We start from the raw sequence: 27,996 nt of genomic DNA, 5'->3' as shown, positions 1-27,996 counted from the left end.
ATCCTCATCGACCCAAACGAGAATAAATTTTTGATGGCACTTCTTGAAGACTTCTTTGACTCTGCATTGGTATGTATGTGCATTAAGGGACAGAAGGGTTGCCTTTATTGCATAGGAAAACCATCGTTCACAAACAGCTTCCTGTTAAAAAATAAATAGTTACGCAGACCTTGTGCTCTAGGACTGAGCCTGGGACACAGCTCAGGTGGTGGGGACGGGCAGTGCCCAGGAGCCTGCTCCGGGCTGGCGTTAGGCTGAGGTTTGATGCACCTGGGAGAAGCTGCATGGGGCTGCAGCCTTTCTAACAGGAAGCCAAGTGTTTGTTTTTGCAGGAAAATGTGCAAGAAGTTCTGATGCATTTTGCAAACAAAAGCTTTTGTGCTGAAGCCCTTGTTGAGAAACAGAGGGTACTGCCACCTTATGTGCAAATGGTTTTGCCAAGGTGGTCCTGGCAATTTGTTCCTACGGTGTCTGAAATAGCTGATTTACTTTTAAAGAATAATTTGAGCTGCTTACAAGTCTCATTTAGGTTTCTATTTTAAATATTCCTAACTTTAAAGGTATTGGAGGCCTAGTGATGTACCTTTTCAGTAGGAAGCATGCTTTTAGCTTCTTTCCCCAAGCTGTTCCCCCAATCTTGTCTGTAGCTTACTGGAACTGTGTCACTTTATGCATCAGAATTTATTTGAAATTTATGACTCTTTAGGAGACTTGATAAAAGATATTTGAGGAAAATAAAATTTTCTTCTTTCTCTACTAACCACGTTGAAATTATATGAAATACTCTATAAATTATTTATTTGTCAAAATCTGATTTCTTTGTCTTCCTGGTCCATTCCCTCCATATTCTTTCACTGTGGAGGATGAAGCGTTGTTTTATTTTTCTTGTGTTTTATTTTTAATTTTTTAATTTTCCTCAATGGACTTTAACACTCTTCAGATAACATATGTTATGATATCTAGTACTGTAGTGTGTAAATGTAAAATGTGTTTTTACGTAGGCCCATATGTGCAATAAAAGTAACGAAGTGATGCCACGATGTGGGTTTTCCAGGGAACCTGAGGGTATTGCACTCTGAGTGCTGCTGAAATCCCCAGGGGAAGTGGGCGCCTCGCTCCCTTTACCCTCCCTGCATAATGCCAACCTGTATGATCGGGGTGACCGTATGTGACATACCTGTATCAGGTGGCACAGCTTTTCCTGACGTGGGTACAGTAATGTTTTATGTTATTTTAGCCCCAGAAAGGTGTGACAGTGGGGGCATAAACACCTTGGCGCTTTGAGTACCGCTGTTCTTGCGTTGTGGTGTGTTAACAAAGGCTTCCTTTACTTTTTCCATCAGGTGATTTGCAGGTGTAGTAATGAAGGTCAGTACTGTTTTTCCTTCTATTCCTTTATATCCTGAATTTCAGTCTCGGGAGCATGGTTCTTAATTCTGCTTGGACTCTATCCCCTTTCTCTTCTCCCCTGCACTCCCTACCTCCTCCTCTTTGCAATGTTTTCTTTAAATCCTCCTCCTAATTTCCCTCCAGTTAATGTTCACTAACGCTTACATTGGCGCACGAATCCTTTTATCACTTCTCTTTGTTTGCTTCTTTTGAATATGCTGAAAAAATAAATCTAGCTGTGGTATCTTGTTTAAATGGTCGGCATCAAGTTTTTCGCCTGGTCACAGTAAGTGGTGCTTCTGAAAGGACTTGAGGCTAGACAGTCTGCTCTTGCACATCTATTTGTAGTGGCTCCAGATGTTATTCCCTTGCTGAAGGCAACTACCTCTGCAGAATAATGTGGTAACTCCTTCAGCCACCCTGACTAGGCGGAGGGATGTCTGTCTGTCATTCGTTTCAGCAGCGAGATTTTGTCTGTGGCTGCAGCTGGCTTTCCATTAGGGCCGGGGAGCAGGTGCTTTCAGAAAGAGCAAGCATCTGTGTGCCTAGAGATCCAGGCTCACAAGTCATGTAAAAATGAAGCATTACATTGTGGGCTGAGTAACTTGAGCTTATTTGTCCTTCTAGCTTGTTCTAGTGGGAGCAGAGCGGGCACGAGCGTGTTCTGGTTAATACTCGGTTTGCTCTGTTGACTTTGTCAAAAGCCATATATTATGGATTTATCTGTTGTGGTTAGTAAGTAGCTTCTCCTTTCTGTACCTATTTAAGTGTTACTTCAACTGCTGACCTGGTTAGCTGGAGCTTTTTTACAGAGAAGTTACCAGTTCTCTTTTCTGTCCAGGATTAGAGAGTTGTAAACGTTATCTAAAACTGAATCCCCAACTGGGATATTTTTACTCCTTCAACTCCACAAAATGTAGTTGCTTCAACTATCTTTTATACGGGTACCAGCTCACTGCTAGCTGTAACCTTTCTAATTATTTTTCTAGGGAAGAAAGAGCTAGTGAATTTATTTTTACCTGAACTAGGGCATCTAGTGACAGAAGCAAATATTTGCTGCACTCTGCGGCAGGAGGTAAGACTCCTACTAGAAGAAAATACGGATACGTGTGCACACAAGTGTGCGTAATTAGATAAAAAATGTGAAAAATATGTTACTGAATTCTTTCCCTTTCTCTTCTGCCCCTTCCTCTGTGGGGGGAAAGGCTTTGAGGACCCTCAACTCTATACTCGATAGTGTCCCACGGGAGGAGAGAAAGAAGTTCCCTCTGTCTGAAGAGATGTGCTCGCTCACGTAAGTGGTTTTCCCTCCAGCTCCTCTAGCTAAGCACTGTCTTCCCTGCAACAAGAGTTGAAGTTATTTTCACTTTAACTCATTGCATTATGTTGTTTCAGGAAAGACCTTGCAAAAACTATACTGGAGGTTGGTGGTAAGAAGTATTTAGTGGTTATTCTTATGAAGCTGGGGCTCTCCGGCTTTACTTCATCTGCTTATTTATTATAGATGAATTGTAATTTAAATTATTTCCTTGTAGATGATTTTTTTTTGGAGGGGGGGGAATCAGATGGTACTTTAAGAAAATATTAATCAAAAATTGTTAGATGCAACAATGCAGTAGTTCTTTCTGGCTAGTATTAGTAATTCGTATTAACTAATATGAAAAGCTAAACGGATGTATGTAGAAATTAATTACATCAGCTTTATGTATGTGTTTACAAAGTATGCTTCCTGTTAGTCTTCAAAAAAACAAATTTTAACTACTTTGCCACCATGTGGACAAACCTCAGTTAATAAGGTTTATAGCCTCTTGAATGAAATCTTGTTTGTTTTCTCCTAGCAATAACACTTTCTAGGGTGTTACTGTGGTGTGTGAAATGTAACTTAACCATAGTGAGTTAGCTATGGGGCTTTGCTCTCATCCCCTCCCTGACCCCCAAGAACGTCTCCTGACACACGCGTGTGTGTCGTGGTTAGCAGTGCTCTGCGCCTCGACCTCGCTGGGCTCGGGGAGCTGAGGATGCCTGGAGCTAACACTTGGCTGTTACCCTCTGCTGTTTTTCTAGGTGAAACTGAAGCTAGCTGATGCGTAGGACTGTATTAGTGCAAGAGTAGCAATGCTATAACCCTCTGTTATGCTGGGGGGGATATTTACCCTGTGCTTATGTTTGCCATGTAGATTATGACCTTCAGGTTGCCCTTTCAGAAGCACTTTGTAGGTTAATGACAAAAAAATGGAGGGATGACCTTGTTCACCACTGGTTTGAAGATAACTATCTTGCTGAAGCTTTCAAAGAGATCAAGGATAGAGAATTTGAGACGGTGAGGGTCCTTATTTTGAAAACAACATACTTGACAAGTCTGTATAGGGGCTAGTTTTGGTTGAGTTCAGTCAGGGTGTCCTTGTAAGAAGTTCCTAAAAATCTGATTTTATAAATACACAAAGTTATTAGTTATTTGTGGATGGCTTTTTTTTCTTTAATCTGGCAAATATAAAATGGCATATTGTTAAAATAGCTCTTATTTCTAAGTTATTTTACTTCCAAAGCATACATAAGTTAGTTTTTGTGGTTAATGTTTGGAGGCTTGCAGGTCGTAAGGTGGGTCCAAACATTTGTAGCAACTTGAGTGTTTCTTCCCCAGTGGCCTTTGGCATAACACTGTCTAGTTAAAAGCTTATAACTGGAGTAGTGGTTACACAGCCCAATTGAATAACTCTTTGCAAAAGAAATGTAGCCTTATTTTTAATAAATGTAATTTGTCTTGAAGGACTGCAGAAAATTTCTTAACCAGCTAAATGAAAGGCTTGGGGATGAAAGAAGGTAAGCTGTGAACCAACAGAATAAACTGGTGCCGTCATTACTGCAGAGGGGAAAAACTAGGATTGTAAGCTGAGTTGGGTTATATATAAAAAAAAGTATTTACATCACATGTGAGTAAGTTCTTAAGAAGGAGATTTTATTAATTTTCGTGGTGTTCTTTTGAAATTAAAATCAATGAAGAGAGTGCATCACTACTAAAATACTGTATTCTCTAAGCTTCTTCAAACTTAATTTACTTCTAGGTATTTATTCTTTTTTGAACAATAAGATTAGTAACAAATCTTAATGATTTTATCTTTCATAAAGTTGGATTCTGATGTTGAATGTATCATGTGAAGTCTGCTTTTTTCCCAGAGTCTATTCGTTCCCTTGCATATCTGCTTTTGCTGACATGAATGAGGTAATAGTCCTTATCGCTGTGACACCTTCCCTACGGTGTTACCACTGTTAAAATGATAGTTTCTGTGGTATATGTTGGTTTGGTTTTTTTTTCCCCCTCCCTCTTTGTCATTAAAGAGCTTAATTTTCTGGAGTGTAGAGCGTAACCTTCTATTCTAGTCAGAAAGTTTGCTTGTTTGTCGCTTAGCTTCCAGCTTACTGCTGCTGACTTTGCTTTTGTATCGGCCAAATGATAGAGGCAGCGCTTCTCTTCGTGGTGATGACAGAAGAGAGATCTCTAAAAGGAAACAGGAGGACAGGACAACCCTGCTTCCTCTGGCAGCGCTGCTCCCAGACTGCCAGAAAACAAGATGAGCCTGATGCCCGTGTAGGAAAGGTCATAGTCGCAGTTACAGATCCTGCAGATTGCTTTACTGGTCTTTAAGTAAATGTATTTGTGGCACTGTTCCTGACAGTTGTATCGAATCAAAACCAAGTCGATGGAAGCCAGTTCCACTGCTTCTGCTTATTTCAAGTGCTCAGAAACACAAAAAACCTTCACAGGCTCTTTCCTGCCACAAACATGCAAACTTTAGTGTATTGCCTTTCCCTCGGCTGATGTTGAGTTGTGTCTGACTTTGTGGGTATGGTTGGGTAAGCGGTAGGCTGGTAACTTGCAGGTTATTCCCAACTCTTACATCTGTAACATATACATGTGTGTACACGCATGTAGGACAACTTTTTCCAATTTTGTCTTGTTAAAGAAAACTGAGAATGAGACAGCAGCGGTGGGTTTTTTTTTCTGGGAATGGCAGCACTGCTGTTGTGCTTCCCCAGGTGAAGAAGCCATCGGACGAGAAGCTGGAGGAATTCTGGATTGACTTCAACACCGGCAGCCAGAGTGTGACTTTCTATGTGGACAGTAACGAGGTAACGGCAAAGCCCACGTGGCTTGGGTTAGCCTACTGCAGCGGGTGCTTGCTCAGCCCTTCTGATGTGGTGGCTTTGGTTTTCAAAGGGTGCTCTTTGGGACTCTGTGAGACTGTCAAAAGAAGCCGTCAGCAGTTACAGCCTGAAGGGTAAGGTTTTCCAACCAGCATTATCCTCTGTTGGGCTGTAGGCTCACAGGACACAGGGAGCCAACCTAAAATCTCACCATCACTGAAGAGTTCCCGTGTCTTCCCCTCTTCTTGTCATGCACTTCGATGGTCACCTTGCACCAGCTCTGCTTGTTGGACTGTCTGGGGGCCTGTTTCGCACAATAACCTGCCCTCCCTACCCAAGCGGGATGTGTTGAGGGATCAGTGCTAGGGAATAACATAATCGTCTAGATTAATGAGAATAAAATGGGTGAACAGAGTAACTGCAAATGCGTGGGCAAGTTGTAAAAGCGACTGTATTAAAAAACCCCAAACACTTACTCGAATGTTTTTGGGGTGATAGACTGAATGTCTTGCTCTAAAACAGATTTAACTGCCTTTTTACGCAGAGGATGGTGGAGAAAAGATTGTTAAAATTTACATGAAGATTCCTGCTACTCTTAACAAAACAGAAGCAACAAAAATCAAAATATCTTTCAGTGCTGACTTTGAAATCTTAAGTATACTTAGAAAAGTCCTGGGAGATGAAAAAATGATGGTAAGCTCTTAGTGTGAGTTTTTTTCCCTCTTCTAAACTATATTTTACCTGATATGCACTGGGCAAAAACATTCAGTGTGGGGTTTTTTGGGGGTTGGTGGTTTTTTTCACATCTGTTTATTATATATCTGTCCTCCCCTTGAGGATTTGTAACTGTCTGTATAGATGTTCTTAGCTTTGGCCTGGAAGAGAGATTAGAGGCTTCAGGAAAGAAGTTTCAATGGACTCAAACTTATGGATTAGAAGCTGAAAAGTTAAACTTGTTTTAATCAATTTAGTGTGATATGATTACTTTTGCTGAGTTTCTGAAGTAGGAAATAAAACCTATGGCATTTGATTGCATAGCTTGAAGTATAAACATGCTCTTACACCAGCTCAAAGCATTACATTGCACAGGATAAGCAAATTGTGACATGAGGACCTGGACAAGAGAAAAGGATGCTGCAAGACACAAATCTTAATTGACTTTGTAGATAGTACCTCTAGATTAAAAATAGAGTACTTTTAAAAACTCAAGTTTTTTATAAGCAAATGTAAAAACATAGGAGATGTGTTTCTTTTTTTTTTTGGTAAATGTTAATATGGTTAATTTTTAATACTTGTGATTCATCCACAGACTGTGGCGTTTGCAGAAAACCTTATGTGACAGTAAATATCCATAGTGTAGTGCCTGTCATTTATCCTTACAGGAGCCAAGACCTTTCCAAATGGTCAACTCGGCTAGTATCCAATGATTTACCAATGATTTGTTGCTGGCGATTAACAACTGTTAGTTTTGTTATTAAGTAGCTGACTTTACTAGATAAAGACTCTACTTTTTGTAAGGTCACTTTCACGTGAGATTAATTCACACAAACAGATAAATGTGGCTGAAGAGGAGTCTGTCCATGCTGGGAAGCAAGCCAGGCAGAATGAAGGAGGTGATTTTTTTAAATTATTATTTTATTTCGTGAAACTTAAATTGTTCAGTTTTAAAATTAGTATCTTCACTTGCAGTCCACAGCTTGCAGTTAACTACATTTAAAAAAAAAAAAGCAATCCTCAAGCTCGATCTACTGTTCGTATCTCGTGAGCTTGGTAACTGCTGTTCGTGGCGGATGCTGAGCCCCTCTAGCCCACGGAGCGAGGATGGGGCACCATGGCCATGTGCTGCTGGGATTGCACGGGCAGGGGAACTGCTCATGGAGATGGGATCTGTGTGCTGGCAGGTAGCCTGGCAAGGCACATCTCAGCTGCTGCCTGACCTAGGATATGCAAAGTGTCTGCAGGAGTGTTTCTCCACCTGCAGGTGTGGTGCAGTGGGATGCACCCATCTAGCCTCCCTTGCTTGCCCCGTGCATGATTCCTGGTTTGGCTCTGCTGTGCGGGTGCCTGTGGGAGATTCCCTGCAGGAGGGGACAGTGGCATCTGTGTGCCCATGGAAGCACAGGTCCTCTGATGCACCAGCGCTTGCACCTTGGCACTCAGTATGCTCTCCTCCGCTCAGTGGGGTGTGTGTGGTGGGGCAGCCTTCAGCAAGGCTTCCCGCAGGGAGGTGACTTCTGTTCCTTCTTGACAAGGTGGTGTGATAGAGAACAGTGCGCTCCGGTCCCTTTACCCCATGCAGGGTGAATGATGCCCTGGAGATGCCTGGGGCTGTTGTGGAAGTGCAGCTGGGGGAACAGAAACGCTCACTCGCAGTCCCTGTTTGTAGAGAGAGATGAGCAGCAGCACAGCTCCTCTCTGCAAGAGGTGACCCGCTGCCGTACGCAGAGGCATCACTGGTGCTGCCGTAAATACCTCGTGTTGCAGGGCTGTCTCTATGTGTGCCCAACTACAAGCATAGCTACGTGCCTTATGGTAGGAAAGGTTCTTAGCTGGACCCAGGATAGCCATTATTTCCTTCTTCTCACCAGCCTACAGCCAGTGCTTTGTATTTCTTTGAACTGAGTGCATTGAATTTTCTGTGATCAAATGGTGTCGCTTTCCATGCTGCCAGTGAACATCTCCTGCAAGAAGTGTCTTTCCAGGATCTTCTGGCCGAGTTTAATTTTGTTCCAAATGATAGATGTCAAGGGAACACAGAGCCTGAAGCACAGGCATAATGCTCAGGTGCCTTACCCAAAGGAAGGTCCAAGCCCAGCAACGATCCGAGGGGAAAAGAATGCAGTTCCTTCTTTTTCCCTCTGTGCTGCTCTGAAGTTCTGTAACTCCCCACCAAGGCTGTGACACAGTTTGAGGATAAAGCTGCTTCCAGCACAAAAGCAAAAGAGGTGCACATGATCAAAATAGGTCTTAAACAGGAAATATTTCCTTGGTGCAATTTCAGTATCAAAGTATTTGGGAGGTGGCTTTTTTCTGTATAGTGATCTTTTCTGTTTGAAGACTGGGATGTGTCCTTGCTGCAAAGCTGGCTGTATTTCAGTTTTTAAAGTGATTACTTTTTGTGTAGATTATTCCTTGGTGTAACTTGCTTAACAGATATTTCCACATCTTCTAAGACGATGAACTCGCAGCACTTTTTCTACTGCTCACACCCACCATCTCGGAAATGAATCACAAGTTTGAAGAGCCCTTAGGTTAGGTAGCATTCTTTCTGTGCCGATGTTAAAAGCAAAGTTTTACTTTCCTCTTAGTTACTGTGCATTTCAGATTTTTTCAGGTGAATACTTGAAATAGCTGCTTCCAGCTCTAGATGTCTGAGGCAGTAGCTTCTTCGATAGTCCTTCCCATTTTCTTCCAGTTACAACCCAAAATGAGCTAGAAGGGAAGTCCTCCAGATTCTGGAGGTGCAGGTGAGGGAGAAGTTCCTTCATCAGTGTCCACCATGAAGCACACTCAGAGGTACAAGGTGGGCACCACTGCTTGAAGCAATCAAGGAGTACAAAGGGTAAAAGGTAGTTCATCTATAGTGAAACAACTTTTGCAGTGCCTGGTGGAGATTCAATGGAGGGAAACAGATGGTAGAAGATCCCACTGGTCTGTTGCTTTAGCCAGACACCAAGGGTTGTTCCACGTCTTCCAGAGCTAAGAGTCAAGGTAGCAATAAGATGATAAACTTATATGTATTCATATAGCACGAGGAGCTTAGAAGTAGGCTCAAGATGCTGTTTATTTAGCATTGCAATTCTGCACTAGGTAATTTGGAGATGTTTGTTTTTGTTCCGTTAAACGTGATCTTGAGATGTTTGCGCATAATAAGTTCTACTGTTACGTTTTTATGCAGGTGTGTAAGAATTGAAAGGGGGTTGGTGGGGGTGTGTGTTCAATTCCTGCAATGACATTCTCACCCCGATTGCTATTCTGCAGTGATACCCGAGCCTGCTAATCCAGAGAGGAGGAAAGATCCTTCAAACTCTGAAAATGTGGAGACTCTATCAGACAACTCAGCCTCTCAGCACAGCCAGCAGTTAACAGGCGCTGTAGCAGTATGTGTTTTGATGTATGGTGAAACCATATGTATGGTCCTTGTGCCCCTTTTCCCCCTCCTCCAGTCTGCTTTTTTTATAGGTGTGGTAAAAACCTTCTTTCAAAGAAAACTAGTTTGTACCCAGATGTGATAATGTTTTCAAACTCCATCTTATATCAGTGGGAAGTCAGCCCAAACACTTGCCTCCAGAGCTGCAATTTTTGGCAAAACTGCTTTAACAAGAAAGAAATTTTGCTCCCTCTTGCAAGGGGATGGTGGGGTGCTCTTAGTGAGAAGCTCATAGTATTGCTTATATGCAACCTAAAATGTTTTTGTGTGGCTGATAATGAACCTGTTATTGAGCTGTTGCCACAGATTAGCACTGGAAATCTGTTTCTAAAAAACCCCCACTTCTTCATTGGTCATATGCATGCTCTGTTCATGGTTTCATGTCTCCAAGCAGAAAATGGTTAACTCTGGTGTCACCATGATTACAGTGAGCCAGCAGACCGACGTGGAAGATGCTAACCAAGGCTCAGGTCAGGCATGGCTCCCTTCAGTTCCTTAAGTCTGACACAGATGAGTGTCACCCAGGTGACATGGTGAAGGCTCTGCTTTTGTGGGCTTTACAGCAAAAGCAGATAAAGCATTTCATAGTAGCTCCAGAGGGTGAAGCTGTAGTTTCCTTGCCTCCTTCAGCAAAAAAGTCCAAAACTCCATCTCCAAGGATGAAAGCTAAGCCTAGGTGAGTGTCTTGCAGACAGAAAGTTGCAAGGTGTATTTTTTCTGGTTTTGTTTTTTTTGTTTGCCCTCCCCTGGGGTTTTAATGCATGTGATTTTTGAGGTTTATTCCACCAATTATTAAATAAGAAAAAAATATTCTGTTTTGCCACCCTGGCTAGCAAGGCTGGTTGCCCAGAGCTACAGCACTTTGGAGTTGCAGAACAGTGATATTTGGTTACTGGCTTGGCTGCTACTTTGGTGTGACTTTTCTTTCTCATCATTGATTTAATCTAAATACAAGATGAATGTACAGCTGTGTTATAGAGTGTTTAACTTCAGCTGTGTAACTGGAGCTCACCAGTTATGTAGCTGTTCATAGTGAGGCCCATGACTTTTGGGAAAGATCATGTGAATTTGAGTTCACCTTGGCATGGGTAACACCTTTTTTTCAGAGCTTTGCAGGACAGCATTTCTTGTAGTTAACAAGTTGGACTTCTCTAGACCTACTGATTAGCTTTCTTCCCTACACACCTTTTAAACCACTGCTTTGATGCTAATTGGTGCAAGTTTTTCTTCCTCTCACTACTTTACAAACCGACTCTTTGGGCTTTAAATAAACAGCCCCTCAGCACTGCATTCCCCTCACGTGTCCTCTTGTCCTCAGTGAGAAGCCCCTAGAAGAAGAACCCATGGAGGAGTCAACACCAAAGGTATGTTTGCCTTGGGGTCCCCCTGAGTGAAGAGGCACGGGGCAGGGGAGAGATACTCTGAAGTTGCAGAAGAAAGCTAGGATGGGTTGACCCACTCCTGCCCTTGAGCGGTGTTCTGAGCCCATGTAGTGTCATACCTGATGTAACGTGCCATTTAGCACCAGGAGTGAGCTGCAGAGGCAACAGCTGTCAACCTCATTCTAGTGTGGCCCAACCAAGTAATTCAAGCTCAGCTGAGTTTATTCAGTGTATATACCCTCTGGCAGTGCTGTGCTGTTCTTGTGTCCAGGAGCACGGCGTGTGGGCAACCAGCCTGGCCATGTGTAGGACAAGCTCACATGTCACAAGACTCATGCGTGGTCTGCAAGAGCAAGGGTTTGCTTCCTGAAGGAAAGCAAGTCTTGTAAGTCTACAGATGTGTTTACTGAGTTTTGTATGTGAGCTCTAATGATCCTCCCACACTAGATCTGTCTCTGTACTCCTGGCATAGGAGCTTGCAATCTGGGTAAAGTAGCAGCAAGTAACCGAGAGCCATCTGTAGTTGTGTTTCTTTAGACAACTTGAGCACTTGGAAATGTCTTTTGATGTGCCCATGTATAATAAAAACAAATAATCTATGTACTACACAAGAGAAATTAAATTCCCAAAGCAATAATTTTAATTTGGAGTAGGTACTTAGGTTATATAAGAAATCACATTTTAGGCTTGTTTTTTGGTTTACATTTCTAGGTACTAGGTTTAGATTTTTTTTCTTAAAAGGTTTAGATTTTCTCTAGATTTAGTTTTTCTCTAGGTTTAGATTTTTTTTCTTAAATTATTTTTTAACCGACAGTTCAAAGGTTTTGTAACACTTGCCCACTGCACAATGAATTCAAAGCTTTTGAACTACTTCTTTCTGTATCCTCACCCCTTTGGCCCCCCAATTTCAGCTCCAGGGCTCTCCTACTTTCTGGTAGGGAAGAAACTGGTAGCAAACAGTTGCAGCTGGACGGTTGTTGTGATAGGAGGAACGGAGTTTCCTGGCACTCCTTATCTCTGCTTTTAGCAGTCTCTAGGATAAGAACATGACTTGATGTATTGTGGTTTTAGATCCTGCAACTCTTTTCTTTTCAGAAGGATGCTACCTGGGAAAAGAGAAACAGAAAAACAAGTTTGGCCAAGCAGAGGACTGAAGGCAGGTATGACATGCAAGCCTTGTGCCCATGCAGGGTCTACTGTACCTGGTTTTTACACCATTTCTAGAGCTAATGGGGGGAGGGAGTGCCCATGGAGTGTGCTGTCCGAACAGAACAGACAGCAAAACAAGCAGGAGACTATGAAGGGTCATAACTTGTCTCACTGGGAACTTTTGGGTCCCCAAAGCAATAAAGACTTCAGAAGCTAACTCTAGTCTGCCAGAAATGCCTTCACCTCTGTGATACTATGTCATGCTGGCTTTTCCATTTTTCCTCACCCAGCTGTAATCTTCCTGTCCTTCAGTGCATTGAGTGATCAGTGGCAGCTTCATTCACACATACCTAAGCTTTTTCTGATATTGCCCCAGTTTTTTGGCCTCTCATGTCCTAGAGTTTCAGGATGGGCTCTTTCTCAGTTTGTCCCCCTCCCTCACCCGTATACATCCATCTGCTCACGTTCAAAGTTAATGGCACTGCGGGCAGAAGCACTCGAGGGTTGGAGGGCTGTATGCAGTCTGCGGCACTGGAAGTCTGTCTTGTTGCACCTCCTCCCGTGCTCTCTGCTAAGTGTTGTGTGCAAGTTAATGTCTGCTGTGCAGGAGAGCAAATGAACTGTATGTGAGGATCCCGACTGCGGTTCTGGCTGTTCCAGGTCTTCCTTGGGTCTCCTGCTTCAGTCTACTGACTCTTAGCTTAAAAAAAAGAAAAACAACCAAATATTTAGATTTTTTTTTTGATTGCTTGTAGATAAGAATGGGAAAAATTGATGCAGAACTTCATCATTACTACAGGTTCCGGGTTTTAAGATCAAATAACTTGATGCAGCGAATAGCGGTGGTAGAACAGGAGTAGCAGTGTAGAATTTGGAAATGGAGAAGGCGGCCTTAGTTCGGTCATTCTGCTCCCTCTAGTGTTTCGTGTGGAAAGGAGGTTTCTTTCCTTCAGGGAGCTTTAACCAGAAGAGCTCAGGTCTTTAGTCTTCCTATTCTTTCACTAGTAAGAAGGGGAGGGTGTACTGTACGTTGAGCAATAATTGTAGGATTTTTTAAAATAGTTATGATTTGGAGAAAGAAATAAAGGTACAGTTAATTTTAGAAGTTGAAAGACATGAAAACAAAATCTAGATGCATACAGAGAAGCGATTAGAGAACAAACATGAAATGTTAGAATTTTCAAAAGGGAATTAAATTTATTTTTTCTCTGAAATGCTTCTGAAATAATATTTTCATTCATGATTTCTTCATACCGTGTACTACTATTGGTGATGTGGGAATAAAATGTCCATTGCATAAACAAGGATAAGCTAACTTGTTTGTATCTTCTGAATATTTATCTTAAAATGAAAAACTTAGAATTGAAAGAGTGAGAATCAAGACAGACAATAGTAGAGACTAAGTAGGAAAGGAACAAGTGTGTCTTTTTTTTTTTAGAAGCTGAGAAAACAGCATTTTTGGGCATATAAAATATTTGAGTTTACTGTATAATGGAGTTCGTGTGTGTGTAAACAAAACATGTTATCCCCCCCATATTCTTAGTGAAGTTTTATAAACGTTGTCTTGCAGGAAGGAAATCTATGACTTTGAAAACTCGGACTCTGCAAGTCATGAAAAGGTAAAGTTGAGACAGAAGTGGTTAAGAGCTGCGCTAAGGTCCCAGCCTAGCAGCTAATGGAGAGTAGTAACTTGACGTGGGGGATTTCTCTTACTGCGGAAATACTGTAAGGATGGACATGCTGTTATAACAAAACAGACAACTGGGAATGTGAGGTTTCTGTATTTCTGTATGGTGCTATACATGGAAATATTTTTTTGGGGTGGGGAGAGTGCTCATCGCTTCTTGAATCTTGTGGTGGGTACTGGATGATAAACCCAATTGCAGTAGGAATTTAAGCTGTTGCTTGAGGGAGGCTGTGGGATATCTTTGTGACTGAAGGCCAACCTCTGCGTTTTACTGAACATTGAAAGCAGATTGTTGAGCATCCTTCACTTTGCACTCCTAAGCTAAACCAGAAGAGACTGAAATATGTTTTGAGCCACACTTGGCATGTTGGGAATCCCTGGTTAAAGCCAGTCCTCACAACTTTTGTTGGAAATTCTGCTTGATTTATATTTGCAGACTGTTACAAAAATCAAATAAAAATGAGTTGCTCTGCCTACTTTGAAATTTTGACCAGTGCGGGTTTTCCCAGGGAGCTGAAAACTTGCTCCTGATGGCTTCCATCAAGGTGGCTCCATCATACAAACCCTTTGGCTTTCAGCCTCTTCCCTGGTGCAGGTGCCATTGCTGCTGCCTGTTCATTCAGAGGCAATGGGTGCTGAATGGGACACCCCAAATTTCTGTTATAAACTGGACACCATCCAATCCTTTTTACTGCTGCTGGGTCAGCATAAAACCTGGCTTTGTGGTACCATGCCCCGTGTCCCAGCAGCCCTGCCCAAAGGCTGCCCAGGTACCCTGCACTGCGCTTACAGTGTGCTACTGCTAGCAGTGTTAGTGCTTAAAATGATGTTTCTTCTGATGCTATTGCTTAAAATGAGTGTTATTCATAAAGCAAAGAAAAGAGAAAGTAACCCTGTTTAAGAAGACAAACATTTGTCTGTTATAATTTATGACACTGTTTCAATCCAGAAATCCCACTCTATTAAAGTTGAATTTTGATGCTGGACTCGTAATCCATTCCTCCTCTAGCCCTTCTGAGTTCTGATACATTTTAATTTTGTAGATTATTTTATGGGGTAACTCGATTTAGGACAAATACCTACTTCTTTTTTAGGTTGCTGAAGCCAAAGGAAAGATTCTTGGCCAGAAAGTGTCCTCACAAAATCAGAGGTACAGGATTATACATGCACCATTTAAGAGCCTTTTGCTCTGTGAAAGAAGAGTTCATTGCTTTAGTTAAGCTGGTCTAAGTTGGGATCAAAAAGGCTGCATGATGTTTCTAATAAAATAGTTCCTTGCTTAGCTGCCACAGTATGTGTGGATGTTATCAATACTAATATTTAAACAGTACCTGAGAATATAAAGGTTACTAGAGAGAATAATGACTCCTGTCCACTTTGACAATAATAAGACTTTAACTCTTAAACACCACCCTTCCCTGATCATATGCCTAACTTACTGATTTAATTTTTGAGGAACGCTTAAACACTCTGCCTCGCTTTGGCCACCTCCAGTTACAGCAAGCTGCCAGGGACTTGCCACCTCTAAGTATGTAGCCTATTTTTTCTTTTAAAGCTGCTAATTTCCAGGTATCCCCAGACTGCTACTTTCAGAAACCAACCAAAGAAGAAAAACTTGGGTAATGGCTGGGCATTAACAGTTTGGTTCTCCTGCTGATCTCTTAAGGAGCCCCCTGCCATTGCTGCTTGGCTGTGCCCCTTCTGCACCGCTGTGATGTGCTGTCACAGCATCTGCTAGTCTGACTTGGGTCTTTATGGGTTACTTGGCAGGAGTTACGAAATAGAAAACAAGAATGAGGAATCAAACAAGCTCGAGAGAAGGCCGGTAGGTCATCTGTGCTTTTTCATTGCTAGAGCCTTTGATTGCTCTGTGTATCCACCTGTACGAATCGGTTGCACCCTTAAAGAGGCTGAAGTTTAAGGTTTACCCAGTGTAGAGGTGGAGGAATGTGAGCCTGGGAGACTCAGAATAGTCTGCTTGCCACTACGGAAAGCAGCGTTCGGGGTGCAGCAGGACTGCCAGATCAGCAAGTGAATGTCTGTGTTAATTTTTTTTTCCTCACTGTGCTCTTGGCTGCAGCTCAGGCATGTTTAGGCTTTCCTCCTTGCGAGAACTCTTTTATCTGGATGCAGGAGGGAGGGGGAGATGAGGATGGAGGATGCTGTAAACCCCATGTGAGCAAAGGGCAAGCATCTGCCTCTCGGTGTTCTTCTACTGCTGGTTTGACAGTTAACTGTTGCTGTTTTGGTAGACTTCACAGCTTAAAATACTTTAGGTATTGCACTGTGGGGAGGAAGAAATAGAATAATTTGGTAGTAAATGAAGGGGAATGGGCTGGGGGGGCTTCTGGGTGGACAGAGGTTGCTGGCTGAGCAGGACTCACTCTTAATAATGTCTTTAGTCCACTTACAGGAAACATCTTTTCTCTGAAAGCAACAATGAAAATACAAGCACTGGTCAGAGTGAAAAAAGCTGGATCCTTGACTCTCAGAAACAGTCGTTGCCAAAATCTCTTGACTATACCCGAAAAAGACCCAGGGTGAGAAGTAAATTAAAAGGTAAGCTTGGTCCCCTGCTGACACTTAGCTACGCGTGACGTACTGTACTGCAGATAAGGAAGCGGCTGATGATGGTTTGAGAAGGAAGATCTGGCTGAGTCCCAAACCAAGTAGGAGAGAGCAGGCTCGAGGCCGGCAGTGAGGGCTGCGCCATGGAGGACGTGCATTGTGCATCCTTGTGCTTGAAGATCCGGGTGCCATCCCCTTCCCTCCAGTGAACCTACTGGGGTTCAAATGTCCAGGTGGAAATTTGGCACCTAAATGTCTGTGTGGGTGCAGCTCTCTGTAATGGGGCTGAATAGCCCATGGCTGCTGAGCTGATGGCTGCATTGGTGCTCTCGAATGCAAGAGGAGGAAGATCTCTCTGGAGCTGCCATGCCTCATCCCTACAACTTTCCACTCCTCATCTCTCCAGAAATACAATTGACGTGGTGAATAAACCTTGAAAATCAATGCAGTTTACAGACCATAGCACCCTACTCCCCTGTTTATACACTGACAGGCCAATTGGCCTCAGAGTATTTTACAAAATCAGATGTGATAATCTCTGATAGCATCCTCTGCTCAGGCTTGACCAACAGCAAACCTCCTTGGTGGCTGTGCTGCATGGCTGTGTCAGCTGCTGGGACCTCCAAATTCAAACTAAATTGCCCTGAAAGAGTTGGAATGCCTCTGTCCCTCTCATGGAGGATGAGCCTTGCTCAGGTAGCTGTTGGTTTTTGTAGGGATGAAAAAGCAAAAGGGAGTTGAGGGAGAAATTATACTTTATATGGTGTTTCCATGGGGGGAGTTGTTCTTGTTCCAGTGCCAGCCCATGCGTGCCAGCTGGGCTTGGGCACCACTGGACAAGCTGCTGAGCCTGCCTCTTCTTTCGGCAACCGCTCTGGATGTGGTGAGTTGCATACATTTGCATCATTAAAGCTTTGTTAGAAAGGGGTTTTGAAGCTTAATGCGAGTGTTGTGAAGTTTTCTCTTGTAAACGTCTAGAAAACCAAACTCGAAACCGCGTGAGTTAGCCATGATGCAAACCTTAACTGGGTAAGGCATGCAGTTATATTGTCAGTAACCATGAAAATTTTTCTCCTTGCAGTGCTTCCAGTGTCTTCTGCAAGTAGCGGTAGCGACTACCAGACAAAGAAGGTAAAGAGCTGTCATGCTTAGGTGCCTCAGATTTAAAAACATTACATATGCAAAATGTACAAATGAGTGGAAATTAAATAAACTGGTGCTATCTATCTTCTCAAATGTTCTGATGGACAAATTTGCCTATTAAGTGTTGCTGAGACTGCATTGGTCTCCTACAGGCTGGGGAAACAAGGAGGTCTTAGGAAAACACGTGAAACTTCATAGAAACAACTGTGCGTGACCCCTGAGCAAGTTGTTTGAAAACTGTAATATTTACCTGTGATAGATGGAAAATTGGGTAGGAATTGGCATGCTTGGCATGACACCTGCCTTGGCTGACCCAGGTGTCACTCCAACAGGAAAGGATTTGGCTCTAGGGGTGTGCTGAGAACTAGACCTGCCTATCCAAATACCTGCAGAAATCCTAGCTGGGTCCTACCAGGCTGTGTCCCCACACTGTAGTCTCCCCTGTCCTGACAGCTGGTGCTTTGGGAAAGCTCATGTTCTCCTCTGTGTTTTGCTGGCCATTTTTAGGGCTTTTATTCCAAGTCCTAAGCTCATGCTGAGTCCTGGTTCATGCACTGTCCTTTTCCACTTTCAGCTATAGCTCTGGGAAAACTAACCATGGGAAAACTAACCATACTGATGGGGGAATTAGTGGACCAGACATATATCAGGCAAAATAAAATACAGTTTAGCAATGCCAGACTTTTCCAGTGCCCAGCCATTAAGTGCTGTGTATCAAATGTTTTGGAAAGGCCCCCCCACAAATACAGAAATTTTGGGGAAAAAACTCTCCAGAACTGGTAGTTGCATTAAAAGCTTTTATTTTCCCCTGAAAACTTTTATTCTTTTCTCTCTTGACTAAAATACTTTGATTCTGCTTATGGGATATCTTCATCCACTGTAAACTCTAATGGCTAAAGGGAGAACTTACACATGCATTGAACTTCAGGGCACATATCTCCTTCAGTGTTGGAGGGAGCTATCAGTATGTTAGGCATATTTCATATTTCATATACCTCTGCTCTTAGTGTGTTTAAAAAAACCAACCAAACAAAACCCTCCCCCCAAAAAACCAACCCAAACCCCTACTTCTGTAGTAATGTTTAAAGAAAAGACACGCTTAGACTTGGTTTTGTTTTAGCAGGAAACATCAAGGCGAAGAGCTCAAAAGGAGATGTTAAGAAAAAAAAGCACATCCAGCTCTAAGGGAGATGATATACCTACCGTGGATCTTGCTGGTATTTCTTTTTTAATCTCCTTCAGTGCATTAGAAAAGTTGGTTTGATCTGTGTGGGTGTGTGCTTTTTGGTTTGGTTTTTTTGAATTTTGCCTTTTTCTTCACGTTTTCTTCATAAGCGTTCTGCCTTGTGATATTTCCTGTGATGAAGGCTGGATATTGGTTGTAGATAAAGTCTCTTGAGCAGGGAGAATATCAGCTGGGGCTAATGAGAGGTGAAGGAATGAACTTAACAGGCAGCCAGAAATAAAACAGCCTTTGGACTGTGTTTGAGCACCTGTCTGTTACTGGTGGCGGTTTCTTTTTTTTTTTCCCTACATGTGTCATTAAATTGAGGTTTCTAGTCAATACAGGATTCAACCTCTACTGATTGTGTCGTTTGGCTGATCTCTTGCGCAGCTGACACGCTCTCAGAGGAGCTCGAAGGGGGTCCGCTATCACTTGATGTATCTGCCAAGGGCTATTCCAGTGATGAGGAGAAGGCCACGCAGGTGCAGTATGCAGAGCTTTTCAACTCCTCCTAATGTGCTGTCAGGCTACTTCTCATCTAAAAACAGTGCATCGTGTCCCTTTGCTTCCTCTAAGACAGCTTGTCTGCAGTGCAGGGTGGGTACCTGCTTACTTTGTTGTTCTCTTCTCCTTAGAAGTTTCATGATGCATCTGGCACATTGTCAAAAGAAGAAGGAAGTTTTAAGCGGAAGGACTCAGGTTTGTCAGTCTTGATAACATGGAAGAGCTGTTTAAAAAGGGGTGACGTAGTTGTCATTTTTCTTTCAAAGACAAGTAGGCACTAAGATTTTTGATATTTGAAGGATACTTGTTGCATAAGAAATATTTTCCATTTCTCGTTTTGTATATCTCGACAGGCTATGATAAGATTTTTTATATGCGTTCCTGAGTTCATCACTAACTCTTAAATCCTGTCCTTGATTACAGGGGGACTACTAGTGTAGCTATTAAGAGCTGGGGATTTACAAACCCAGTGACCCAAGATAAAATATATGAAATTAGTAAAAGCAGCAGCTTGAAAACTAATTTTTAATTATTTGAAAGTGCAGTGCAACTTCATTTAAAAAAAAAAAAGTATCTCTGAAAGTTATTGACTTCCTTTACACCTAAGAATATAGATGCAGACCATCATTATAAGCATTTGGTAAATGATGACTTGTATTACTGCCGTAGCTTTTTTTAGGTAAGAGGCTTTTAAGGACCTTTCTTTAATGAAACAGAACTTGCACAAACTAATTCAAAACTGCAGTGCAGTCTCTTTGTGATTTGAAACAACAGAACTTCAAGGAAGTCAAGTCAAGGAGCAGTGGGCTGTCTTCATCCTAATATTCCTGATGCTGATGTAGTTCTGAGACAGACTGTCTTAAGGTTATTGTTGTGACTACGAACCGAGTTACTGAAGCTTTGGTCTCGCATAAAAGCATCCCCTTTCTTGTGAGCTGGCTATGTTAGTGTTCCCAATATGTCTCTTACCTGTCCAGCATTTGCAGAATATACCTTTGCTGCACCAACACATCTGCTTAATTTGGGGGGAAGATAAATGCTGAGGACTTAAATTTTTATCACTGTTTACTGCACGGTCTTACAGTTAGAGAGGACTTGATACCATGTGAAGGCAGAAGTAGGGTTATGTTCAGAAATTTCAGCTGTGGTCTGTGATTGCATTTGAACACTTACGCTGTGAATCCTAAATCTACTTCAGCTCCTTGTGGTCCAACTGTCCCCCTTGTCCTGGGCTCCACCACCTTCCTCCTTTCTGCCCTACGGAGACTGCAGAGATGGGGTTGGTCAAACACAAACACCTTGCTGAGCTCAGAAAAGCAGAGAGTGATACAAGAGGATGATTTTTTTTATTGCAAGTTTTCCTTAAAATATGGGCTGCAGCCTCCCTCACCATGTTCTTAAGGGTTTTCCTGGGTTAAAAGTAATTGTATGGCAACTCTAGTGAAGCTGCAGAAAAGAAGGCTGTTACGGGTGTGATTAGTTTTTCTCTCCCCTATGCATTTATGTGATTTTTTTCTTTAAGCAACGGCTGAAATTAGCTCATGAACAAATGAGCATAAACAGACTGTGAGCTTGGGCTGGAAAAGAGAAGGGGAAGAAGCTGGGCAAGAGTTTTCTCTCTGCTTAGAATAATGGGGCAAGAAATGAAGTTGTCTTTAAGATGAAGATATATAGCTTTCCAGTTATCTGCATAGCACTAGGCAGTCAGGTTGTCCACGCTTGTGACAGAAGAGACTTGCTAGTGAAGTCTTGTTCTGTCCTGTAAGTGTGATGCCAGACCCTAAAATGAAGTTGCCTGCTTTTCTGCAGGATTGGTAATTGCAGTGGTGGTGATTTCTGCTTGAGTAGCTGGTAGGTATTGCTACATACCTCATGCAAAAGAACAGACCTGTTCTGAAACACCTATTCTCTTTCTAGATATGTTAAGTGGCACTGTCATAAAAAAGACTAAATTTTCCAGTTGGGAAACAAGTCATTTGTCCTCTGACACTTCCTATAAATCAAGGAAACTTTTTGATTCTGTAGAGAAGGAAGCGGAGAACCATACAGGTAAAGTCAGGTTGACAACTAAGGTGAAGTGTTTAAATGCTTTCAGCTTTCCTTTTTTGATGGTAGAAATCATAGCCACGTGGAGGCTTGAAGAGTTATCTGTAGGGAGAGGGTATCTTCTCTAAAAGTCAAAATGTAGCAGAAGGCATGTATTGCAGTACTGCAAGGCATGTATTGCAGAATGACGAAGCCTTCAGTAGCAGGAGGGTTTATACCACATACGCAGAGGTGTGAATAAGGAAATTTGGGTTCCCTAACCACAATCCACTTGGGAAGCCACTCAATGATGTCCACACTTTCTAGTCTTTCTGAATAGTGATTGTCCAGAGCTATTAAAAAAAAAAACAACCTTGAAAAAAGCATGCCAATAATGGACAAAGTAACTGCAAAACACTGCTAACTCTGAACAGAAGGGGGTTAGACTTTCCTCACAATTAAGTGGAAAACAGTGGCCTGACTTTTTTTTTTATTGCGCTGTGCTTTTGCCTCATTATCTGTAAATATGTTGCTCTTTGTGTTTGGTTAGTATTGTGCCTTTTCTTCCATGCTGCTTTCTAATGAGTCTTTCTCAATGCGTTTTTGGGGCAGTTTCCCTCCTGCTTGTGAGGTCTAGAAGAGCAAGACTCAAATTCCAGCTCTTTAACTAGTATTCACACTAACGACAAATCCTTCAGTAGCAGGAGGGCTTATATTCCAATAAGCCCTCCAGCACGGTACTAACTGGGCATACACTTTCTCCTAGGTCAGGAAATGGATGATAGTGTGGATGATGCATTTTTTTCCAAGATGCTGCGTGAAGACTTCAGCGATTCAGGGGTGATTACTGCATTCGAAAGCTTTATCGGCCAACTAAAGAAATTGTTCTGGGTAATGTACACTCTCTTAACGTGTGTGTCGTGTGTGACATTTTCTCATAGTACATGAAACTACCTTTTTAACACCAGGGGAGTTGGTGCAAATATCCCATCTATATTTTGTGCCCAAGAGCAGCGTTTTGGCTGCAGTGTCTGTTAGCCCGGTGCTCTTAGAAGTATTCTGCACAACCTGTATACTCTGAGAAGTGCTACAGGAAAGGTGTAAAGGAAGTTTTAATTAGGTTTTTCCTTTTTTTCTTACATGTTGGAACATCAAATCTGGTTAGGCATTTCAAATACTTTCCTCGGAGGGAAGGAATCAAAGCTTTTTGAAAGGTAACCCAGTGTAGTGACAGTGTACCTACATTGGAGCTGTGGGTTGTTGACCTCGTGGGCACGTATCAAAAATACAGAAACTCCCTTTTGGAGCACAGAGCAGTTTCACTGCGATGTAAGACTATGCAGCTTTTTCATAATGTAAAACAGAAAGCAATACAGGCTGCACCTATTGACTAGAACATGTGTAGATCCATAAGGACACATTTGTATCTTAGAGATTAATGGTATGTGGAGGTGTTGCTTGCACAATTGATAGTATATAAGCTGTGTATTCTTGGTTCGCTCAACTGGATGGACATACTTGAGATGCAGTGCAAGCAACCAGCTGCTACTGTTGATTTAGCTATAGCAAGTAATGTGGGCATTAAAGCAAGTTTAATATGAGAGGACAGTATCTGACCCATCACGAAATCTTTTTGTGTTTAAAACCTTTGAACAAACCAGACATGGCAGAGCTGACTTATACTGGATCAGCACTTTGTATTGTGCAAACATGATTTTTTTTTTTGAGCTGGTGCTGGGTGTTCACACTAAACTTTTGGCACTAAGTCCTTGAATCGAGGCTGGAGGTGGTTGCATTTACAAATCAGTGGCTGGAAAGCTCCCCCGCAGAAAAGGACCTGGGGGTGTTGATCGACACCTGGCTGAATATGAGCCAGCAGTGTGCCCAGGTGGCCAAGAAGGCCAACGCCATCCTGGCCTGGATCAGAAATGGTGTGCCCAGCAGGAGCAGGGAGGTGATCATGCCTCTGTACTCGGCGCTGGTGAGGCCGCACCTCGAATCCTGTGTTCAGTTTTGGGCCCCTCACTACAAGAAGGACATTGAGGTGCTGGAGCGTGTCCAGAGAAGGGCGACGAAGCTGGTGAGGGGTCTGGAGCACAAGTCTGATGAGGAGCGGCTGAGGGAACTGGGGTTGTTTAGCCTGGAGAAGAGGAGGCTGAGGGGAGACCTTATCGCTCTCTACAACTACCTGAAAGGGGGTTGTAGAGAGGTGGGTGTTGGCCTCTTCTCCCAAGTGACTAGTGACAGGACAAGAGGAAATGGCCTCAAGTTGCGCCAGGGGAGGTTCAGGCTGGATATTAGGAAAAAGTTCTTTACTGAGAGAGTAGTGAAACATTGGAACAGGCTGCCCAGGGAGGTGGTAGAGTCACCCTCCCTGGAGGTATTCAAGGAGCGTGTGGATGTGGCATTGTGGGATGTGGCTTGATGGACATGGTGCTGGGTGGTGTTGGGTGGGTTGGTTTTTGGTGTGTTGTGGCTTGTTGTTGTTGTGTGGTGGTTGGCTTTTTTCTTTTTTTTTTTTTTTCAGGTTGGACTTGATGATCCTACAGGTCTTTTCCAACCGTAGTGATTCTGTGATTAAAATGCACATAGTTTGCATTAATGCTGATTTGAAGTGGTGCTAACAAAGGTTTTGTGCAGTTAAGTGTGTTGGAGTATGGGTGAAGCTCACTTCTTTGCTGGCTGGATAGCATGACCCTGACCTGAAGTCACATGGGTTACATAGAGGTTTTTTGGTGTAACTAGTGTGGCTAAATGAAACCAGTTCATATTTGCAGTACGCTGCCTAAGTGTCATCTCACTTCAGTTTAAATTTGACTTAAGATGGTTTCTGCTAAGCTGAACGGCAGCCCGCGGAGGGATTTGCGTTCCAGGAAAAGGTTTTGCAAACTAGACTTCTAGGTTTTGGCTTGGGCCATTGCCCATCCCTAATGGTGTGTCCTGTGTCTAGTCCCGGTACAAAAGGATGGAGACCAGCGCACAGAACGCCCTGACAACTTCGGAGAAGAACGTGTCTGCCCTGCTGAACCAGATACACGAGTGCAGGTAAGTTGTCTGCTGCTAGCTGAAAACACTTCAGCTTTTTGTAAATTCTGATTGATGTGAAAAGGATTGCCTCTTTGTAAGCAAACGTGACAGTAAGGTACTGCACTTATCATGGTTTGTAAACCAAAATATCCTGTGTGTGTGTCTCTTGCTTTTCTGTAAGAAGAGTTTCAGAAGTGTAGCTCCTGTGATTTATCCTGCTTTTCTGTAAGGGGAGAGTGGATGGATTAATTAATGCAAAGCAACCTTGAATTAGGACCAGTTGATGAAGCAGTCCTTAGACGGTCTTCTGATTGTCATCAATGTTCACAAATCTGTTTAAAAACCCCCTTGTTACACTTAGTAGCTTCTGTTTCTACATCTTTTAAGAAAGAAGCCAGACTGATTTACTTAACGAAGTGGGGGAGAAGAAAAGTAAGGGGTCTGTTATAGACCCATTTCTGTAGATTGTTTCCATGTGCACGAAATAAGTGCTGGCTAGCGGACTTTGCAGGCACTCACCAGATGCGGCTTTAAGAAGGTCCTTTTGCTTTACAGGTTGTTGAATTTCTCAGGTAGGAGTTAGATAAAAAAATCAATTATAATAGTTATGGATTTGTTATAAGCAAAATAAAAGCACAGCCTAAGAGATGAGTAAGTCTATCAGGCATCTAACTACTACACATTCGGTTTGCAGGATTTAGACCAAATGTAGTATGAAATAATAGCCTCTAAAATGCAAAATCCCTGGTATCAATAGGATAGCTATGAGCAGAATTTGCTTGTCATTAAGGTGCATGGAGAAGTTTGTGTTCCAAAAACAAAACCAGGGAAGGTTTTGGGGTGGGAGATAAGAGTTGATGGTGGTGAGCTGCTGCCATGCTTTGATGTTATTAACTCAGTAACCTGGAGCCAACCAGAGCCGCAGGATAGTGGGGGCAGAGCTGTGCCAAATCTGTCCTACCCCGGAAGGGTAGTTTCTAAAGTCACCATCAGATGATGGCTTGGCATCCCACTGCCAGGGGAAAGGTGGCAAACCCAAGTGAATACGGGTGTTGCTGGTTAAGGTTTAGAAATCACTGGCATCCTGTGACAACACTGTACATGTATATCAAACCCATGGTAGGAAAACCCATCCGAGGTTATTTCTGCCAAGATGCTGTCTTCAGCTTGGGAAATCCCTGCTGAAATCCCTGGAGGCTGGGAGAGTATGCAGGGCAAGTATTGCACTAAGAACCATGTTATATGCTCTGCCCTGGGCCCCTGTTACTGGCTGCTATTTGAGACAGGCTGTTTGGCTAAACTCGTCTTCAGTTTGACCTGGTACAGTTGTTTGCGTGCTCTGTGGGATTCCTGAGAACAAAACTGCCCCATGTAGTTCAGCAAGGATGTTTGCTTCTGCCTAAAGGCAGGTTTGGTGCTGAAGGGGTTGTCATCTGCCTTGTGCTAATGCACCTTAAAGTGTTAGACTTGTTTCTGTTCCCCATCACTAGGCTGAGTAAGTTGGAGACCTTCCAGAAGATTGTTGTTGAAGAGCTTGCCAGTCTTGAGAAGGAAACTCAAATCTTGGCAAACATGGAGAAAGAGGCGGTGGTGTGTACAACTTCTTGTGTGCCAGCCCGTGGAGGTACCCCTTCCCAAGTAATGGGGGTTTTCTTTGGGGCTCTTTTTAGGACTTCTGGAATGCACAGTTGCTCAAACTGAATTCTTTCTGCAACCAGCAAAAGCAAAGGTACGTCTCTACCAGCTGTCTTGCATGCTCACAAGTCATCTGATGGTCAAAGGGGGCACTAGTTAAGCTGGTGGTACCCTTGCTGGTCTTTTGGGAAGTATTCTAAAGCTAGTATGGCATCTTCACTTGGTGTCCATTGATGGAGCCTTTGCAGCTTCATGAGGGTTTTGAATTGGGACTGGGGTGTAATGAGGGACTGTGCATGGGAAGTTGCGCAGGACAGGCGCGTACCTCAAGAGACCTGTACCAGGATCTGGAAGAAGGTGCGCATTCTGGTCATGTCTGTATCTAGGGCTCAGAGGAGGTGGAAGGAGGCAATCATTTACTTTATAAAAGATAATCTTGGTGCAAATGCTGGGCAAAAAGCTGCAAAAGGGGGAATCCTCATGTTTATTTTTACTGGTAAATATCTCTGTTTGAGTTTCATCAGTAAGTACTAATGCTTCACAGACAAACTAGCCAAGCTCACTTCTTCTTTCTAGAATTCAATCTGTTGACTCAGCCTTGGGTGAAACAGCAGAGAGTTTTGCCGACACTATCCAGAATACAACGGTATGTGCAGTACGCAAGCAGCTCTGTACAGGTGGTGAACGCTGAGCTGTGGCTTGACTGATGTGTTGGAAGTGAGAAAATAAAACTGACATCCTGGGAGGGGAAACCTTTGGTTAGCTGATCTGTAGGGCTGGTTGTTTGTGGGACCCCTGGTTGTGATGCATGGACAGCGTCAAGAAAGCAGCGTTTGCCCTGCTAGGGACTAGGGAAAGTGGTCAAAAAGCACTTGCCTAAGGCAGAAGGTAAGGACAAGGACCATCAGGTAGTGATGTTTCTTCTGGGTTCATAGCTCAGGGATTCCTTCATCCTGAGGCTGGTTTCTGTGTAGTTAGTGACCCTTAATGCAGTTCTCTTCTGTCACTTAGTCCCACTTGCCCTTGGAGTTGTGTATCTGTAACACCTGTGGCTAGGAGCTCTGCAGCCTAACAACACCTTGCATGCTTCCTCTCATCTGCTTTTTCGTCTGGCAACATCTAGCCTTGACGCCTCCAAGTTTGATTTCCAAAAAGCAAATTTATTCACTAACCTTACATCCCAGTTAAATATTTTGTTTAAGTTCTTCAGACTTAAACTCCCTTCAGAGCGTAATCACTAACTTATGCCCTCGGTTTAATTTGTAGATTAAGCTGAATACTCTGTTAACTTTGATCCAATGCTTAGTTTCCACCTTGTGCACTCCATCACATGTGCATGTATTTTTGCTGCTGTTCCAGCTCTTATGCGCAGACCTGATGGCTTTGGGGGTTTAGCATTCCTGCAATAAGACTGATGGATTACCATGATGTGTGTGATGCCATGTGCCTGCACTGCACAGAGCTGAAGAAAGCTCCCTGTGTTGAAGGAACAACCATGCCTGTGGTCGCTACAGTAGACTGGGCCTGGGATTTTAGAGAAGATGCTGAAAACTGAGGGCTTGTTTCTTTTAGCTGTTAAAGCTGGAATCCTGAGCCTTTCCATAGGAAAAAGTTTCTATTACGAGCACCGAGTTGCTTAGGGACACAGGCTTTTCCCTTACCAGAGGTGATACTGATGAAGGACACTTTTAAAGAGGGGCAGGGCTGAGGAAGGAGCAATCATATCATGGGAGCTGCTCATCCTGCAGCACCTTGTTCCAGGTTGGGTGCTTGAGAATTAAAAGCTGAATCTAAATGTGCTTCTAAGATCTCTACAGTTTCTTTTCTTATGCAATACAAATGTTTGTATAAACTTTTGAAGTGTTTTTAATTTACATTTTTTTTTGCTTTCCCGCAGTATGAACGCCCAACGAAGAATGCAGTAGAAAACAACGTGTTCATTGTTCCTTCTGACTAGCAAACCCCTGAA

General features: G+C 42.9%; 1 protein-coding gene across 1 annotated transcript; it reads left to right on the top strand.

Moving 5' to 3' along the window:
* Nucleotides 1–33: 33 nt before the first annotated feature.
* SYCP2L (synaptonemal complex protein 2 like) lies at nucleotides 34–27,984 on the top strand. The gene is made up of 32 exons (XM_059815742.1): nucleotides 34–69; nucleotides 1,344–1,368; nucleotides 2,379–2,464; nucleotides 2,595–2,683; nucleotides 2,785–2,819; nucleotides 3,567–3,709; nucleotides 4,157–4,209; nucleotides 4,564–4,609; nucleotides 5,425–5,517; nucleotides 5,606–5,666; nucleotides 6,077–6,225; nucleotides 7,085–7,145; nucleotides 9,514–9,626; nucleotides 10,077–10,146; nucleotides 10,313–10,358; nucleotides 11,001–11,046; nucleotides 12,136–12,224; nucleotides 13,784–13,832; nucleotides 14,995–15,050; nucleotides 15,671–15,725; nucleotides 16,303–16,459; nucleotides 17,550–17,599; nucleotides 18,732–18,828; nucleotides 19,227–19,318; nucleotides 19,472–19,535; nucleotides 21,258–21,389; nucleotides 22,132–22,256; nucleotides 24,316–24,410; nucleotides 25,883–25,982; nucleotides 26,063–26,121; nucleotides 26,604–26,673; nucleotides 27,925–27,984. The coding sequence occupies exons 1-32, from the start codon at nucleotides 34–36 to the stop codon at nucleotides 27,982–27,984; spliced, it is 2,502 nt and encodes an 833-aa protein (XP_059671725.1).
* Nucleotides 27,985–27,996: the final 12 nt, after the last annotated feature.

This window comes from Gavia stellata, chromosome 3 (assembly GCF_030936135.1).
Source record: "Gavia stellata isolate bGavSte3 chromosome 3, bGavSte3.hap2, whole genome shotgun sequence".
In the NCBI taxonomy this organism is placed as follows: domain Eukaryota; kingdom Metazoa; phylum Chordata; class Aves; order Gaviiformes; family Gaviidae; genus Gavia; species Gavia stellata.
This window is presented reverse-complemented; position numbering and strand designations above follow the sequence as displayed.

Excerpts from the sequence above, each read along its gene's own strand:
- SYCP2L (XM_059815742.1), top strand. The coding sequence starts at position 34 with ATGGCACTTCTTGAAGACTTCTTTGACTCTGCATTG. Across the intron at positions 13,833-14,994 it reads ACTCTGCAAGTCATGAAAAG|GTTGCTGAAGCCAAAGGAAA; the intron begins GTAAAGTTGAGA and ends CTTCTTTTTTAG. Across the intron at positions 15,726-16,302 it reads ACAAGCTCGAGAGAAGGCCG|TCCACTTACAGGAAACATCT; the intron begins GTAGGTCATCTG and ends TAATGTCTTTAG.